The 18,395-nt window shown below is 39.0% G+C and overlaps 1 protein-coding gene across 1 annotated transcript; it reads left to right on the top strand.

The window, feature by feature from the left end:
* The first annotated feature begins 6,363 nt into the window (after nt 1–6,363).
* Nucleotides 6,364–6,771, top strand: LOC135155726 (uncharacterized). The gene has a single exon (XM_064105787.1). It carries the CDS (start codon nt 6,364–6,366, stop codon nt 6,769–6,771), a length of 408 nt encoding a protein of 135 aa, XP_063961857.1.
* Nucleotides 6,772–18,395: the final 11,624 nt, after the last annotated feature.

The raw sequence follows: 18,395 nt of genomic DNA, 5'->3' as shown, positions 1-18,395 counted from the left end.
ACATTAGACAGGTTAAGGTTTATAGTTATACCGGTGTATTTTAAGATGTTTTTGAAGAGGTCGAGAGAAGAGATGTTTCGGAGAGATGGTGGGAGTTTGTTCCAAGACGGGGGGCAAGAGATTAGAAAGAATTGAAGCCGACCTGTTTTCTAGATTTAGGAATGACATAGGAAGGAGCAGATGTAGAACGAAGAGAGTATGTTGACCTTTGTTGCTGGAATAGCGAAAAACATATTAAGGAAGTGTGGTTGACAGAGATTTGTAAGTTTGAACAAGAATTCTATAATGTATTCTCAGAAACAGGTAGCCAATGAAGTTTATTTCGAAGAGGGGTAGGATGACGCCACTTTGGTTTTTGACAGATTAAGCGTGCACGTTTGCTCTGAAGGCGTTGAAGTCTACCCAGATCTTATTTACTGATACCCCAAGCAAGCATCCACCATAGTCAAGCCTGGAGAGAACAAGTGCCCCACAACTTAATGGCATGTGTCCTTATCCAAGAAACGCCTTGCGACTGCGAATGAGATTGTAGAATTGCCAGTTGAGAATGCGACACCAGTATGTTATATGTTTAGTCATTTTCATTCCCCTATCAAAAACAACTCCCAAATCCTTTATTAATGACGGTATGGGAATATTTATGCAATCGAAAGAAAAAGAAAGGTCCAGGAACCGATTGAGGTGTGCAGGAGATGCAGCAACAAAGAACTCTGTTTTACAAGAATTAAATTTCAGTTTATTACCAATAAGCGTATTATGTTGGTATCGTTAGGTGATATCGTTACATTTGCGTAACAAGCACATAAATGATTAATGGTATAAAACTTTAAATAGATGTGCTACATGGTATATTTGATTTGATTCATTGTTTTCTTCTGCATTCATAACATTCGTATACAATACAATTTTCATTACGTAACAAACAAAATATAACGGTAACTAATTTTGGTATGAATCATAAAGAAAAAAACCAAATGAAAAATTAAAAAGTCATTCTAAACAAATATGATCTACTACCAAGAAAGAAAATTTAACATTACAGTTTGCAGGAGAAGGATCGTCATTATAAGCAGATTGCTTGAAAAAATGACAACCCCTGAATTAAACTTATTAAATTAATATACACATTTATAAAGCAGAATGGAAATGTTATTTTGTTCATAATGATGACGATGGTGGTGGTGGTCATGGGAGAGTATTTGGTGATGATTAAATCACAGGAAAAGTGATTTAATGATTAACTGAAATACTGACACAGAAAACTTACTTTAAATATTCTGATAATAACATGGATTTAAAATTTGCCTTGAATGAGTAAAGAGATTAACATTTTTTGATAGACTCTGGTAGAGAGTTCCATAAATCGGGACCGTGGTATCTTATGGATCTCTGTGCAATGAGCAATTTGGGGTTGATTAAGTGAAAATCTGAAGAGTTCCGTGTAGGTATGAATGCATAGATGTGTTCATTGTATAAAAATTGTGGAATGAAGGTGGAAGCATGTTATTTACGTACTTGAACATCAGCAGTTAACTTTGAAGTGAATATATGTCAAATAATGTTAGAGTCTTTAGTTTATGGAATAATGGTTTTGTGTGTGCTAAATACTGCGAATCAGTAAAATTCGAATAGCTTTTTTCTGTAATAAATATATTGAATTTATTTTAGTTTTTGCACAGGTTGCCCAAACTATATAGCAGTACGATGTATATGGTAAAATTAATGAATTGTATAGTGTAACAAGGGTAGTTTGTGGAATAATGTTTTTCATTTTGAAAAGTACACCGACGTTTCTCGAGATACTAGTAGATATGCAATGTACATGTATGTGTTCGTTCCAATATAAATCTTAATCTATTGTAACATCCTTTTTTCTTTTCAGAGGAGTATTGTCTATGATTATATTGTAAGGATATTCAGCAATATGTGAATTTGTATGTTTGAAATACATAAAGTTTGTTTTATCTATATTAAGTGAAAGCTTATTACACTTAAACCATATAGAAAGCTTTGGAAATTCACGATTTATTGTATCTACTAAAGTTTCTAAACTATTATGTGAGCAAACAATTTTTGTGTCATCTGCAAATAATACAAATGATAACAAAGGCGTTACATAAGTCAAATCATTAATATATGTTAAGAAAAGCAAGGGGCCCAATATGGATCCTTGTGAAACTCCACATTTTATTCATTGAAGGTTAGAAGAAATATTATTGTGAATTACATATTGTTTTCTATTTGATAAATAACTCTCAAACCATGATAATGCAATTCCTCTAACTGCATAATTTTCATTTTTTTAAAGTAAAATTTGGTGGTCGAGGGTATCAAAGGCTTTGCTTAGGTACATGAATACTCCTATCATATGTTCTTTTTGGCCATTGCATTTGGAATTTTATAGTATATATATATGTACTAAAGCCTGGTCTGTTGAATGTTCTTTCCTGAATCCATATTGGTTTGAATTTAGAAAATGAAAAGAATCTAGGAACGTGTAAAGTCTGCTGTAAATATTTTTTTTCCTAATATTTTGGATATGCTGGGAAGAATAGATATAGGCCTGTAATTAGTTATTTCATGTGGATTATCTTTTTTTTAAACAAGATTTACCTTAGCAATTTTTAGGGAATCAGGACATTGGCCGGTGCTGATCGATATATTAAAATGTGACTCAAAGGAGATGCAATATAATGTATGATGTGTTTAAGAAGGAAAGTGCTTATTCTATCGTGCCCTTGAGAGTTGCTAAATTTGAGATGTTTTGTTATTTCCATTGTTTCCTGAAAATTTGTGGGTTTAAAGAATAACGAAGAATCGGTGGGTGTGGGAAGAAACTTTGCATAATTTTGATTTGGTCTGTAAAGTTGGTTTGCCAATGAAGGTCCTATGTTTATAAAAAATGAATTAAAGGTATCAGCTACATCTTCCGAATTTATTGCAACATCATGAACCGTGAAATTATCTTTAGGTAATGTTTTTGATTATTTGCCTATTATTTGATTTAACTCTAATAAGTTTCTCGGAATAGAAAGATTTGCGAGCAGCTCGAATTATATTCGTTAGTCTATTTCTATAAGTTTGATATTTATTTTTATTTTCAATAGAAGGGTTCTTTGGGAATGCTTTGTATAGCTTATTTCGGGCATATATGGATTGTAGAATCGTATTCGTAATCCATGGCATTTTAGCTTTCCTTTTTTGACAGGTGATACCAGAGGGAAAAAAATCGTAATATGTCTGTAATTTTTTGTTACAATTTATGTATGCTGTATTTGAAGTAGACTCATGAAAAACGTCCAACCGTTCTTCACTTGCAAGATCACTTTTTAATGATTCAATATTATTAGGTGATTCTTTTCTATCTATACATTACCAAATTCGGTGTACTATCTTTTACAATATCGTTTTCGCATAATAGAAAAACCGGTAAATGATCAGATATAATATATTTGAAAAAATGTTGTCGATAAGTGTTAAGGAATGACTGTCAATTCTGGTCGGTTTATCTATATGGGTATAATATCCAAATGAATGCATAGTGTGTAGGAATATATCATGTTCATTAATTTGAGATAAAAGATCAATATTGAAATCAACCATTAAATATATTTGTTTCTCTTCTTTTGTGATAGTATGGAGACATGTTTCGAGGTCTTCACAAAACCCGAAGTACGCGCAGGCTGCATCTCCAGGCTTGATCGAAAAAGGTGAACTTCTGAATGTCATCAGCATAAACATGATATTGAATTTAGTGCTGACTGATGATGTTCCCGATATTCCTGATTTTAGTGTCTTGGAATTAGACTAGCGAGAATAGTGCCAAGGAGATTGTACGATGTTATATATTGCACATGAGAACAGAATATAGATGAACTGTGTGATCATGTAAAGAAGCCATCGGTCTGCAATGTCATTATTATTTTAGTCGTGTGATTGACTACGTGAATAGTGATCCTATTGAGATGCCAGATGTTACATCGGCGACCCTACGAATTACGGGAAAGATGTTGATTTGGTGTTTGGACTGATTTTGCCCGACGGAGTTTGGCCCGAACCTCGACGACGTGCACATTGTACCGCTCAGTTCCATCCAAGATGGCAGAACAAATTACGATTATTACAGAGACAAGATAAAGCTTCGCCAGTTGATTAGTATCTGATGTCATAGCGCCATCTGCGCTGGTTATGCGACAATACGTTTGTCCGACACTTGATATGGTTACGGTAATAAAAGTATTGATCTTAACTACAAAGTTGCATCTGAGTCTTATTATATTGTCGTGCTGGCCGCTTATGGGATTCACCCACGCCTGAAAGTTTATCTTAGGCCACATTTGAAGGACTTTGCTGAGAAGGAAAACAGCTGGTTGCACCGTAAAAGTAAGTTTACCGTGGACGAGTAGTTGGTTATATCTCGCCGTAATAAGTGTCGGTCCCACAGCCTCACAATGGAGTGCAGTGTGCCTAAAGTTCCAAAGGGAAGGTACTTAGGTAAAGTCTAATCAATAACATCATTTGAAGGATGGAGACAGAATATTTTGTACACCTTGAATCTTGATCCTAATTTCGCTTTCTTCCTTTCTGAGTCGGTAACATGGGGTAAAAAAAACAAAAGCTAACCCCACATGGGGTTTCTTAGATGATAATCCCTCTGTTCCTGCAGAGGTACGCAAGACTGCTCAACAGAAGTCAAACCTACTTGACCTCATGCTTGGCCAAATAGCTAATTTTTGTCCCGTCATTTCTAGAAATTCTATTGTTCGCAATTCAACGTCTTTTAATGACATATGGGCCACTATTAGGCTTCACTATGGGTTCCAGGCAACAGGGGCTCATTTTCTGGACTTTTGCGAGATCAAGCTGGAATCTGATGAGCGACCGGAAGATCTTTATCAAATATTACTTACTTTGTCGAGGATAATTTGTTGACGGCTGGTGGTGGTTTTACCCATCACGGTGATCCCATCCAGGATGATGAAGAGCTTTCGCCTACAATTGAGAATTTCATTGTTTTGCAGTGGCTTCGCCATTTGCACCCTGACCTTCCCCAGGTGGTGAAGCAGAGGTACGGCACAGAACTCCGTTCACGCACACTTGCATCCCTCAAACCTGAAATTTCTCAGGCCCTTACTAGTCTTTTGGAGTCAGTTGAATGTTCCAGGGCTATGCGTACAGCTGCCTTTCTGCCTCGTGGTCGTAGTCAGACTGCTCCCCGGCGTAGTCAATCTCGAACCCCAGCAAAGTTCCGTCCCAGGCCTTCCAAGTCTTGTCCCCTCTGCGTTTTGAGTGCCTGTCCTTACCTCCCAGACTCCGATCGGCAGTACATGACGAAGTCCAGGCAAGTTGCCAAGATTTTCGATGATGGTAGTTCTAACGATTTTGACGATGACGTTGACCCCCAGGATGACGAGTCTTGTTTGTCACCAGACCCTGACTGCGGGGGTATCTCTTACACACTGCGTGTCCAAGTTCGCCAGTCTCCTTATTTCGACGCATTTTATAACCATCATGCTGTTCGTATCACCCTTGACAGCGGTGCTACTGGAAACATGATGCGTGCTTCTACGGCTGTAACGTGTCCTCCACCACCCAGTCAGCTCATCAGGCTGACGGGTCCTCCCCGCTGCAGGTTTGTGGTGAAACTCATTTCACCGTTTGTCGTGGCAGTCATGTGTTCCACTTTGAAGGATTGGTCGTTGAGAACCTTGATGTTGACGTTTTGGCTGCTGCTCCATTTATGAAAAGGAATGATGTGGCCATCAGGCCAGCAAGGAGGGAGATTTCATTGGCTGGCGGTACCGTGTTTAGTCACGGTAGCTGTAGTAAGCCTAAAGCTGGTCAAGCTGGTCATGAAACTCGTTTCACCGTTTGTCGTGCCAGTCATGTGTTCAACTTTGAAGGATTGGTCGTTGAGAACCTTGATGTTGACGTTTTGGCTGGTGCTCCATTTATGAAAAGGAATGATGTGGCCATCAGGCCAGCAAGGAGGGAGATTTCATTGGCTGGCGGTACCGTGTTTAGTTACGGTAGCTGTAGTAAGCCTAAAGCTGGTCATGCAGTCCGTCGCGCATTTGTCCTTCGTGCCCCTTCTCAAACTACCACCCTGTGGCAAGGTGAATTCCTTGAGTTTTCCCTTCCTCCAGAGTTTTCTACTGACGAGACACTTGTCTTGGAGCCTCGCTCGGATTCCCCTCCTACCCTCTTGTCACAGCCTTTGCTGATGTTGGGCGCTACTCAAAGCCACAGCCCTCAGTTTTGCCTGATGTTGATTCCACTCTGAGAAAGATAGGTCAGTGGAAGTACATTATCGCATCTGACCTTGCAATTGCCTTTTATCAAATACCTCTCTCTCGTGATTCGATGAAGTATTGTGGTGTTGCTACCCCTTTCCGTGGCATCAGGGTTTACACCCGTTGTGCTATGGGTATGCCGGGATCAGAGACGGCATTGGAGGAGTTGATGTGTCGAGTACTTGGAGATCTATTGTTTGAAGGTGGTGTTGTCAAGCTTGCAGACGACTTGTACTGTGGTGCTGATACCTGGCAGGCCCTTTTGCATAACTGGTCCAGGGTGTTACATGCGCTAGCGTCCAATGGTCTTCACCTTTCTCCATCTAAGACTGCCGTCTGTCCTAAAACCACTACTATTTTAGGATGGGTTTGGTCTGAAGGGAGCCTAAAAGCAAGTCCTCACAGGGTAACGACTCTATCAACGTGCGCATGCCCTTCAACTGTGAAGGGAATGCGGTCTTTCATTGGTGCCTACTAGATGATTGCTCGCGTTCTTCCGAATTGCGCATCCTATCTGGGCCCCCTGGATGAATCAATTGCAGGTATGAAATCTCGAGACCGCATCTGCTAGACGGATGAGCTTCATGATGCCTTCAACAAAGCCCAGTCTGGAATCAAGTCTACTCGTACTGTTACTCTACCCCGTCCATCTGATCAGCTGTGGATTGTCACTAATGGATCCGTGAAGAACCATGGTCTCGGCGCAACCATGTATGTCACAAGGGACCGGACGTCTTTCATCGCAGGTTTCTTAAGCGGGAACCTCCGTGGTCGTCAATGGTTACCTGGTGAAGTAGAGACACTGTCCATTGCTGCTGCTACCAAGCATTGATAGTTTATTGCTTTCAGGGTCCACACCATTTCAAACGAATACCACCGCTCTCTCCAGCTAGTTCGCCTACTACCAATTGCTGCACATTATTTTTCGCTTGTGATAAATTATGCTGCGTATTTAATTTTTGGTTATTGTTTTTGGTTCTGGTTGACTTCCATTTAGTGGATATGTCTTCGCTTTAATGCTAGCGCATTTGTTTTGCAGTTGTTTGAAAGTTTACACCTTTATAATAACATAATACCTTCACTAAGCTTCTCGCCTTGGATCATTGCAAAATTCTTTTCATCTACATAAGGAAAAAGTGATTACGCCAGTTGATTAGTATCTGATGTTATAGCGCCATCTGCGCTGGTTATGCGACAATACGTTTTCCGACACTTGATATGGTTACGGTAATAAAAGTATTGATCTTAACTACAAAGTTGCATCCGAGTCTTAATATATCGTCGCTGATGCACTAGTGATTTACGGGGGCAAGGAAATTGCCAGATATAGAAGGTAGCGCTGAATTGATTGCTACAATAAGATCAAGAACAAGCTGGATGACTGCTATAAACCAAAAAGAACTAAGCACCATGCCATGTCTTTCTCAAAACAAGAATGGGTGAAGGGGAACCACAATTGCGTATGCTGGTAGAGTGCGAGAAGAAGCAGCAGATTGTGAATTTGGGGCAACAACTGATAAAAGAATAATGGAACACCTTTTCCAAACGATCAAAAATCCAGTACTCATTCAAAAAGCTATTGGGAAGCAGTGGACACTCTCACAATTGATTAATGAAGCATCATAACTGGAAGATGTCAAAATGCCAATTAATAAAATGAGAAATGAAACCCCAACTGACAAACATGCAGCAAAGCTACAAAAGAAAAGATGGATACCAGATAAATAGAACCAGAAACAAACGACATCAACCGACGATAGAAGCAGACGAGATGCGCATACTGTGAGCATAACAAACATGGCAAAGGTAAAAAAAATGCCCAGCCTATGGACAAAAGTGTAAAAAGTGTGGTAAATCAAACCATTTTTCTGCTGCATGTGTGCAAAACTGGACAGAGGCAGAACAAGAAATACCACACAGAGAAACACAGAGTGAGGAAGACTGAAACAAATGACAACTCAATTCGTATCACACATGAATAGAGTGAAGACTATCCTTAGAAAGGTGGGAGGTACAAACAGGAAAGCATACGTCAAAATCGCAGACCTAGATACACATGTTGAGCTTGACAGTGGAGCTGATGTAAACGTGATGGATGAACATCAATCTTCAAGCCCTTCTCCAAGAACAGACAAAGAGTTGCTGCTTGAACCGACCGACGTTAAAATCGGGTAAAAATATCAACACTCCAAACTGAACTGCAAGTAAAAGGGGAATCCAACACGATCATTCAAAATGAGACTAGAGGGATAGAAACTCAATTCTTCGTTGTAAAAGGCAAGATAAATTCTCTCCCGTTGCTTGCAGAATCTTATCTATTGCTCTAGGGATGATGGAAATACGACCAGATGCTAGGCTCTCTCAAGGAGGAGAATGAATTGAAAACTGAGAAGGTGCAGAAAATATTGACAAATCCATCGAGTGTAAAGGAAAAAGTGGATGAATACAAAGAGAGATTTGAAGGGATCGGCAAGATTTACGATTGTAGAAACGACAAGGAAATCTATGCTAAATTCATGCACATGCATCCTGATGCGGCTCCAGTGACACAAAAAGCCAGACCAGTACAGAAACCATTGAAGAAGTGGCTAGAACAGTGTGTGGAAGAGGAGATATTTGAAGAGATCCCAGAAGATGAACCGGTCACTTGGTGTTCACCATTGGTTGTCCAACCAAAACCTAGATTTGATGGTACACCGTAAGATGAACTGGAACCACGCATGATCAGAGCTAGCGTGAACTAGAGAGTTGTGAACAAACACATGGACAGTAGTCGAATCATGCAAACACCTATGGTGGAAGATTGCATGTACAAATCCCATGACTGCAGAATATTCTCTAAACTTAACATGAAACGGGGATACCATCAACTAATCTGGGATCCAGCATCAAGAACTGTTGCCACATTCAGTACACCATGGGGTAACATGAGACCGAGGAGACAAATTTTTAGGCAAAATCCTCACTATTCGATTAGGTAATCGAGAGGATCTTCGGCGATATTCCCTACTGCCTGAGGCAGAGAGATGACATACTGAAAGGTGGGAAGACGCTATCAGATCACAACCAGACACTCAACAAGTTCTACAAAGAGCAGCAGACTTCGATGTCACCTTAAACAATTATCCGTTAAAGAGATAGAGTTCTACGGGTACATGTTCACGAAGGATGGTCTAAAACCAACCGAAGACAAGATAATCCTAAAAGAGCAGGGTTATTTGGACCCATCTCACAGCCGGGGAGGGGCGGATTCCGCCCCCCCCCCCTGAGATCTCGGCCTTCGATGGCGCGAGCGCCGCGAAAATTTGCACAGTGGTAGTGTGCGATATAGTCTACAAGGCTGTATGATTATTTTTTTTATAATAAGATTTTTCATTTAATGAATTAATTATGCTAATTTATTCATGATATAAAACATTTGCTCTAACCAACTATTATACTGCCTCAAAACTGCTAATGTTGTATTCACAGACTCTTTGTAGGATGCCGATCAAATGTACTCCAAAAAAAATTTGGTATCGCCATTTCGTTCTTATGTATTTTATTGTTTTTTTTTAAATTTCTTAAGTATTTCTTTGTTTTTCAACTTTGTGTTTTTATTGGTTTTTTTTTATGGAAATTGTTGCAGACTCAATTTTGATCATAATCAAGAAAAAATAAACTAAATTAAATCAGTAAAAGTAGAAATAATGATACATTTATCAATTTTGGCTAAATACACAATTTGCATTGGATTTGTACATGAATTCACGTTTTTGAGCAGTTTTGGGTCCGACATGCAAATTTTTATTTATCAACAATTCTTTCGGGCACTAATCTCTTAGAAAATCGTGAATGTCAGAATAATGACCATCGGACATGTGATAGTCTGACTACTAGTATGTCTCTCCTCTTTCGTATGAATAGGATACTTTCGAATCTTTGTCTTCCTCCAAGTAGTTATACCAGCGATAATGATAGTGAATCTCACACAATCCCACAATTAGCTATTACTTGGTAAGGTAACATTAAAAGATTTTGAGGATAACACAGCCATGCCTACTCTTAATTAAGCTTGCCAATCAATCCTTTGTATTTCGGTGACGTAACTGTTGAATTTATCTGGGTTACCTTGCCACTTCACAAGATATTCTATCAATTTCCCACGTTTTCTCTTTCCTAGTACGCGTTCGATTCTGTACACATCGTCTCGAGGTGTCACAACCCTCTCGAAGTTCTTCGTTGTAGAAAGTTCCTCTGTAGAGAGAGGTATATTACCCCTCAGTATTTTGAGAGCATATTCACAAATACATTTGACCGAATCTGTGTTAGCACCCTTTAATTGTCCTTGTCTCTGAATATTGTTTCCACGAGCCAAGGCATGAAGATATGGTACATTATTCTTCAAATTCTGTGACATGATAAATGAGTCATCTTACCTTACTTTACCAACATTTATACTAGAATGATGTCCAGCACAATAGATCTCCATTCACTTTTATATCATCAATGAGAATGTGTTGTTTCATACTATAGACATATTGTCATTCCCCTGGCAAAATTTCCGTTCCTAGCCGTAGACGATCATGTGTATCAGGTTTCAGATCTATTAGAAGGCATCCATTTGGTTTGGAAGTGGCATCACCATATGCCTCTTGGAAGAATTTAACTTTATTTGGGTATATCTCTTTGTAGTGAGTGTACAAACTTTTTGTACGACTTTCCTTTCCTTGAAAAAATACATTTTGAAGTATGACGGAAATATTTCTATGATGACTATACCCTTTGTGACCAAATGTGTGATTATCTTATCTTTAATGGCTTCAGTCATTAAATCATCAAGGATGATCAGATTATTCTCTTTACGGTCAAACATCGGTTCAAGATTGGAAGGTATTCCTACATGAATTTGTATGTCAGGCACATCCCTCTCCATATCAACATAACCATCTTGATATTCCCCATAACACCAGACAGCGTGGTCAAAGATATGGTCCACAACATCTTTTTTTTTTTCAAGAGTGTCTTAACAAATGTTGGTTTGCCTGATCCGGTTGGTCCACCTATTAAGAGAGTGAAGGGAGTTTTCAATCTTGTGTCCATCATTAGAATGAGAATTAATTAGATACGACTGACACTTTTATGTGTACTGTTCCAACCGTTGCTACAGTCATCAAGCGTGATCACTATTCTTCTCATCAGATTCAACATATAATCGTTTCTCTCTTTCTAGACATGTAATTTTCTTTTGATAAATATCATTTCTCTCTGTGTATACTCTAATTTCGATATTGATCTTTCAATGGTTCTTTCACTTCTTTTCTCAAGCATTGAAATTTGTTTCTCAGTGTAGTGCATTTTTTCCTTGACTTTTTTTTACCTATCGTCTCTCCCATAAATACACCATCACATCTTTCTTCATGATTATCATCCTATGTCCTCGTTTTTTTTAGTCTCTCGTTATTTTCATTTTTATTATCCCTCATTTGTACACTGTAGAAAATATTGGGTAAAATTGTTACCAGCGAGAGGGAAATTATGTGTCCAACCAATTTGGGGCATTATTTTACCCAATGCGGGAGGCATATTGTCCAGTAAGATTAAAAAATAAGCAGCAATTACTGTAGAATGGGCAAATTTATAAAAGTCGATAAATGAAAGGATTCGTTTAGTGAGATGTACGCGTAAAAATCCTTTGTAGTGCTAATTTCGATTAAGAGTTGATAAATGAAATGATTCGATTTAATAGTTAGGTGTACATGTCAAATTCGTTGGTATTAATAAATGAGATTTAATTTTTTTATATATGTAGTTTAATGACCGGTTATCCTATTGACAGAAATGATTTCATTTAGGATGGTAGTAATACATTAAATTCGTTAAATAGTAGATTCCACTGTCTAAGGATGATGCCCAGAGCTCCATAACTTCCAATAACTGGGTTACACATGATCTACCAGGGAGCAGGGAGGAACCCATACGGGGCATGACATGAAGCCTCGGATTATAGATTCCAGAATCTTGCTGATAACAGACGTGAGACTGATCGGGCGATAATTTTCAACAGCATTGCACAGGAGTGATGTTTGCATCTTTCCAAGATTATGGGAGTGCTCCTTCTTTTACAGATTTCCTGAATATGATAGTCATGGGTACATATCGTGTCAGAACTGGAGGTGATGTCAATGTCAGAAGGATCGATTGAGGATGGTAGTAATATATCAAATTTTTCCAAGAGTAGATTCGATTTGAGATGAAATGATATTAATAGATTCGTTCATTCAGTGAGAGTAAAATTTAATGGAGTCGTTTTAGAGTAAAAGGTAATGGATTCGTTCAGAGATAAGGGGTGGAGAGTGAGATGGTAAACAATGGGTATAATAGATTCGTACGGTCTGTACAAAACTAATCGATTCGTTCATTCAGTCTGTACACAACCTAAACTACACAAAAGAGGTAGGCCTATGCAAATAGAGAGTTCGTAAGTACATAGTCTTTTATTCGAAAGAGCTCAAGAGAGAGAGGGAGACTGTGTACAATTGGTCTAATAGATTCGTTCATTCAGTCTGTATGGGTAAACTCATATGTTGACCCAGATAGAACTGCTCAGCTAGGGCTTCAACACAAGGAACTGAGCGGAAGTAAAGAAAGGAAGAGAGAACGGTGAGCAAAACCTAGTAATCAAACATGATAAGATTGTGCCACGACGAAGTACCACTTAGAAACACCAAAACATCTCTATCACTATGTTCTAGCTCCTTCTAAATCCATTGTAATAACTGCTTCTAATGCCTCAGGAATAAAAAAAATTCCTGATAGCACATATCACAGAGACAACCCAGAGAATCGGAAGCCTTGTGTCCCAGAACCAAAGACTGGGGACAGTTTTGAAGATAATAGTCCTGTTGGGAAGCAGGCTAATTCGATCATTCAAGACAATCATGGGGACAACAGCTCTTTGCATAGTCTTCTTACACCCATGTCCTATCTGTTCAGATAGCCAGACATCAACTAAAGATATACAAGTAGATGTTGCCACATATTATGAAAATACAAGGAGCACTGACCTTGACGATAGTAGTAAAAAGAAAGGAGATAATTCTTTACTTGGTACTTCAACCAGTGGCGGACCGTGACCCGGAGGAGACAAAGGATTGGAGGGACACAGCATTGTTTACAAAGAATACAGTGCCCCTCCAATGCTTTATCTCCTACGGGTCACGGTCCGCCACTGACTTCAACTAAAAGTAGCCCAAGCCATGCAGAGACTCCATCAAACATCTGACATCAGGCACCACCAATTGGACATGCATATTATGCATGTCCAATGTAAATAAATAGAGGGAGACATACATGAACATTGGACTTTGAAAATGGGACTCAAATTGAGCATGCCAATTAATACAGGGTTGGTTCATGCCCAGGAAGAGAACATTTCTTTGACTGATAATGCTTCTACTTGTTTTTAATCTGAAATTTCCATCTGTGAATCAGGTAATGACACAGAATATTCGTCTTCTATATCAGATGAAGAACATGAAGCTGATAGATGCAAGACTGGAGACAAAGTTTACTTTAGAAACATAAATAATGATGGGATGAGAGTCTTGTATACAAACAGTGACAGCTTACTCAACAAGCTGGATGAGTTAGCTTTACTATCTGTTAGTTAACAACCAGATGCCAAAAAACTTTAATGTAAAACCAATCGAGGAAAACTACAAAATAGATAGCTATATAACCTACACAAACATCGAGAAAAAGGGAGTACGAGGCGTAGTGGTATATGTACAAAAAGGGATGCATCCACTGTTAAGTCCATTTTGAAACTGATTTTGAGGAGAGTATATGGATAGGTATGCGTATATTAAGAACAATGACACACTGACAGTTGGTACTATATATCGTAGCCCCACTTTGAGGAAAGCAAACTCCAATACTGATAAATTATGCCAACTTTTCCATGAGGTTGTAAGCAGTAACCCATCACACTTGCTTGTCGTAGGAGATTTCAACTGCCCTACCATTTGTTGGAACCTATATGGGAGTCTCGTACATCAGATGAAAAGATATGTATTGACTGTCGAATATAATGTTTTTACATCAGCATATCACAGAGAGCACTCAGACTAGGGATGGGCAGCATATCCTACCATCCTTGATCTACTGATCACAAGGAGGAAATGATCAGTAATATGATATTTCCCAAATCTAGGATTAAGTGACCATGTGTGCTTGCTGTTTAATGTAGACCTATATCCCAACATCTCAACCAAAAAGCAAACTGGATATAGATATAATAGGTAGCACAGAGGACACTATGCAGCAATAAACATAGCTATTCTGGATGTAAACAGGGTGGAAAATCTTTAAAACTTGGATGTCCATCAAGCATGGGACCTCTTCTCATCCGAATTTGAGACTGAGATAGACATAAACATCTCTAAGGCTGACTCTAAAATGAGAAGAAAGAACAAGATTAGGATGACTAGAACTGCAATGAGGCAGCACAAACTAAAGTATAGGGCATGGAGATCATACAGGAAAAATCGTTCTAGGAGAAATTTTGAAAGGTTTAGGGCTGAAGCAAAGAAACTAAGGAAAATGCTCAGAAAATAAGACAAGACTTTGAGAGAGATGTTTAAAGAAATATTTTACATCAGTCTCGTAGAAGCTTGGGAGTGTTAAAGAATGTGCAGGGTGTTACAACTATCAACTATCAAGTTATCAACTATGTCCCTGATCTAAAGGAACGACATAATGGTATCACTCTTTCTGACATTGACATCACCTCCAGTTCTGACACGATATGTACCCATGACTATCATATTCAGGAAATCTGTAAAAGAAGGAGCACTCCCATAATCTTGGAAAGATGCAAACATCACTCCTGTGCAATGCTGTTGAAAATTATCGCCCGATCAGTCTCACGTCTGTTATCGGCAAGATTCTGGAATCTATAATCCGAGGCTTCATGTCATGCCCCGTATGGGTTCCTCCCTGCTCCCTGGTAGATCATGTGTAACCCAGTTATTGGAAGTTATGGAGCTCTGGGCATCATCCTTAGACAGTGGACATGACATTGACACAATATACCTTGACTTTCGTAAGCTTCCGATTTTGTACCCCATGAGCGTCTATTAAGCAAACTCAAAGGATATGGAATAACTTGCAATCTTTAGCAGTGGTTACATGCTTCCCTGACAGGACGTAGACAGAGAGTTGCTATCGATAGTCAGTTTTCAAGGTGGAGTGAGTAAAAGAGTTGAATACCGCAAGGCAGTGTCCTCGGTCCAACAGTATTTGTGATATTCATCAATGACCTGCCAGAAATAATGAGGAGCATTGTACGGATATATGCAGATGATACCAAGATCCTCAGAGAAAAAGTTACAAATACTTATTGTGAAATCCTGCAAGCTGATTTAGATATACTCATAAAATGGTCTAAGAAATGGCAGCTTCAGTTCAACATAGGAACATGTAAGTTTTTGTACAGTGGCGGACCGTGACCCAGATGAGACAATTTATTGGAGGGGCACTGTATTGTTTGTGAACAATGATGCGCCCCTCCAATGATTTGTCTCCTCCGGGTCACGGTCCGCCACTGTTCTTGTACATTGGCAGAAATTGTTTGCATTACAACTACAGCCTTGATGGAACCACTCTTGAGGAAGTGTCGGAAGAAAGAGACCTGGAAATTATAATGGATTCTGAACTGAAATTTCACACGCATGTTGCTTCAGCTGTCTTGAAAGCTAGCCGAGTACTCGAGAGAACCTTCCTCACCAGGTATAGGGATACAATTCCAAAACCCAAAACCAGTACGGCCAATCCTTGAATACAGGAAGGCACCCAAGATACAAGGATGACATGAAGGAGATTGAGAAGGTACAAAGAAAAGCAACAAAATTCATACCATCCTTGGCAATGCTAGACTATGGAGACAGGCTTCGAGCTCTAAAACTACCATCCCTCCAATACAGAATGAGAAGAGGTGACATGATCGAGACTTTAAAATAGTGCATGGAATAAACTGGCTTGAAAGGGATATGTTCTTCTCATCTTTTACTGTTGAGGCAATTCGAGGTCACCCTTTCAAACTCTTCCAGAAAAGAGGCAGATTGAATGTTAGAACAACTGACTTTGGAGCTAGAGTAGTTCATGCCTGCAACTCACTACCTAATGAAGTTGTCTCTGCTCCATCTGTAAACTCCTTCAAAACCAGACTTGATAAGCTTGATTGTGGAATGCACAGTGGTACCATCATCCTTGGGAATGAAACACATAGGATAAGCCGAGGTATAGTGATTCTGACTTTAGCCTTGTAAACAGAGGGTCGTGTGTTCGAATTCCACCACGGTCTGGCGTCCTTTGGCAAGGCGTTAATCCACACTTTGCCACTCTCGACCCAGGTGCTAAATGGGTACCCGGTAGGATGTGAAAGTCATTGCAGCTTGTCCAGTACTGTGTGCGCCCCACCGTCGACTGACTGGAATACTCCCCAGGGAGTGGAGGATGTGCACACATTGTGTGCCGGAATGAATGATTGAATCCGATAACCGAAGTATCTGTAAACGACTTAGACACGTCGTTCCGATGCATTAATCGCTATATAAGAGCGGATATATTAAGATATTTTAAGCAGCAATGCCCTTCATTCCCACTGGGCACTGACACTGTTATAGCAAACTTTGAGGGAGAATATTTGGATGAGAGAGAAACATTGAATCTCGACTGCAGACCTCTGCATTTTCCAGTACATCCTGTTATAGGTAATAGGTAATGAAAGCTAATCGATTCGTTCATTCATTCTGTACACAAACTTAACTACATTACATTGACAGTCGGTTGGAAAAAAATAAAAGTTTGAGCGATATTTCCTGTAGTTAAAAAAGGGATGTGTAATGAGGGAATGATCGAGGCGGGGGCGGGGGTGTGTGGACCAGGGAAGAATGTATAGCTTAAGACCATTGATAGAGAGTAGCAAATTAATGGGTCTAATGAATAGCGTGAGAGGAGCTAGTGCACAAAGTTATTCCAATGAATAGGGATGTGTAAAGAGGGAACGTTCGAAGCGGGGAATATGTGGACCAAATAATGTATAGATAAATATCTAAGTGTCTTTTATTCGAAAGAGTTATACAGAGAGAGGGAGATGATGATGTACAATGGGTATAATAAAGTCGTTCTTTCAGTCAAGGTGAAAAGGGATCGCATTGAGATGATAGTAATAGAACTGTTCATTTATTGAAAGTAAAATATTCGATTTGAGAAAAGTTCATTCGGTAAGAGAAAAAGAAATAGAAACGTTCATTTATTAAGAGTAGTAAGGTCGATCTGAGAGGTATTAATATCAGTAGGCCTCTATGCAAAGAGAAATAGGGAGAAAGAGAGTTCGTAATTACATAGTCTGTCATTTGTAAGAGCTTTAATTTCAGAGAGAGAGATGGAGTAGAAGATGGGTCTATTATATTCGTCCGGTCTATACAAAACTAGTCGATTCGTTCATTCAGTATATACACAACCTTAACTACTTTGCCCATGCAAAGAGAGTGAGTTCGTAAGTGGTCTTTTATTCGAAAGAGCATGGCAGGGAGGAGGAGACGGTGTACAATGGGTCTAATCGATTCGTTCATTCATTCTGTACACAATATTTATTAACAATCCGGTGGGCAAATAAATCAAAAGTTTAAGAGATAATTCCTCATATGCCTTGTATTCAAGCCCTCAAAACGTACACAAAGTCAATGCTAATTCTATGTAAACTACCGGTACTACTGATTCGAACGATATCAATATTATGAACCGAAGTCAATCATCGATCAGCGTCAACGTATATAGTGCTCTTTCTTTAATTAAACTGGTCCACTGATATATCGAGCTTTTATTATAACTTCGACGTCTGGATATCATAAAAAATATTTTCATTTATCATGTTACTTCTGTTTATATAAATATGGGGGCGAACTGCATGCCATTTGGAAAATATTTAGGAAAACAACTTTGACGTGCATAGATTTCATCTCCAAGTGATAGTAAATATCGTACTCTCATAGTATGTCTACTCTGAGTTGAAGAAAGAGTTTGCACAAAGCACAGTCGAACAACTGTGTTCAGCCC

This window comes from Lytechinus pictus, chromosome 10, assembly GCF_037042905.1.
Source record: "Lytechinus pictus isolate F3 Inbred chromosome 10, Lp3.0, whole genome shotgun sequence".
Taxonomy (NCBI): domain Eukaryota; kingdom Metazoa; phylum Echinodermata; class Echinoidea; order Temnopleuroida; family Toxopneustidae; genus Lytechinus; species Lytechinus pictus.
This window is presented reverse-complemented; position numbering and strand designations above follow the sequence as displayed.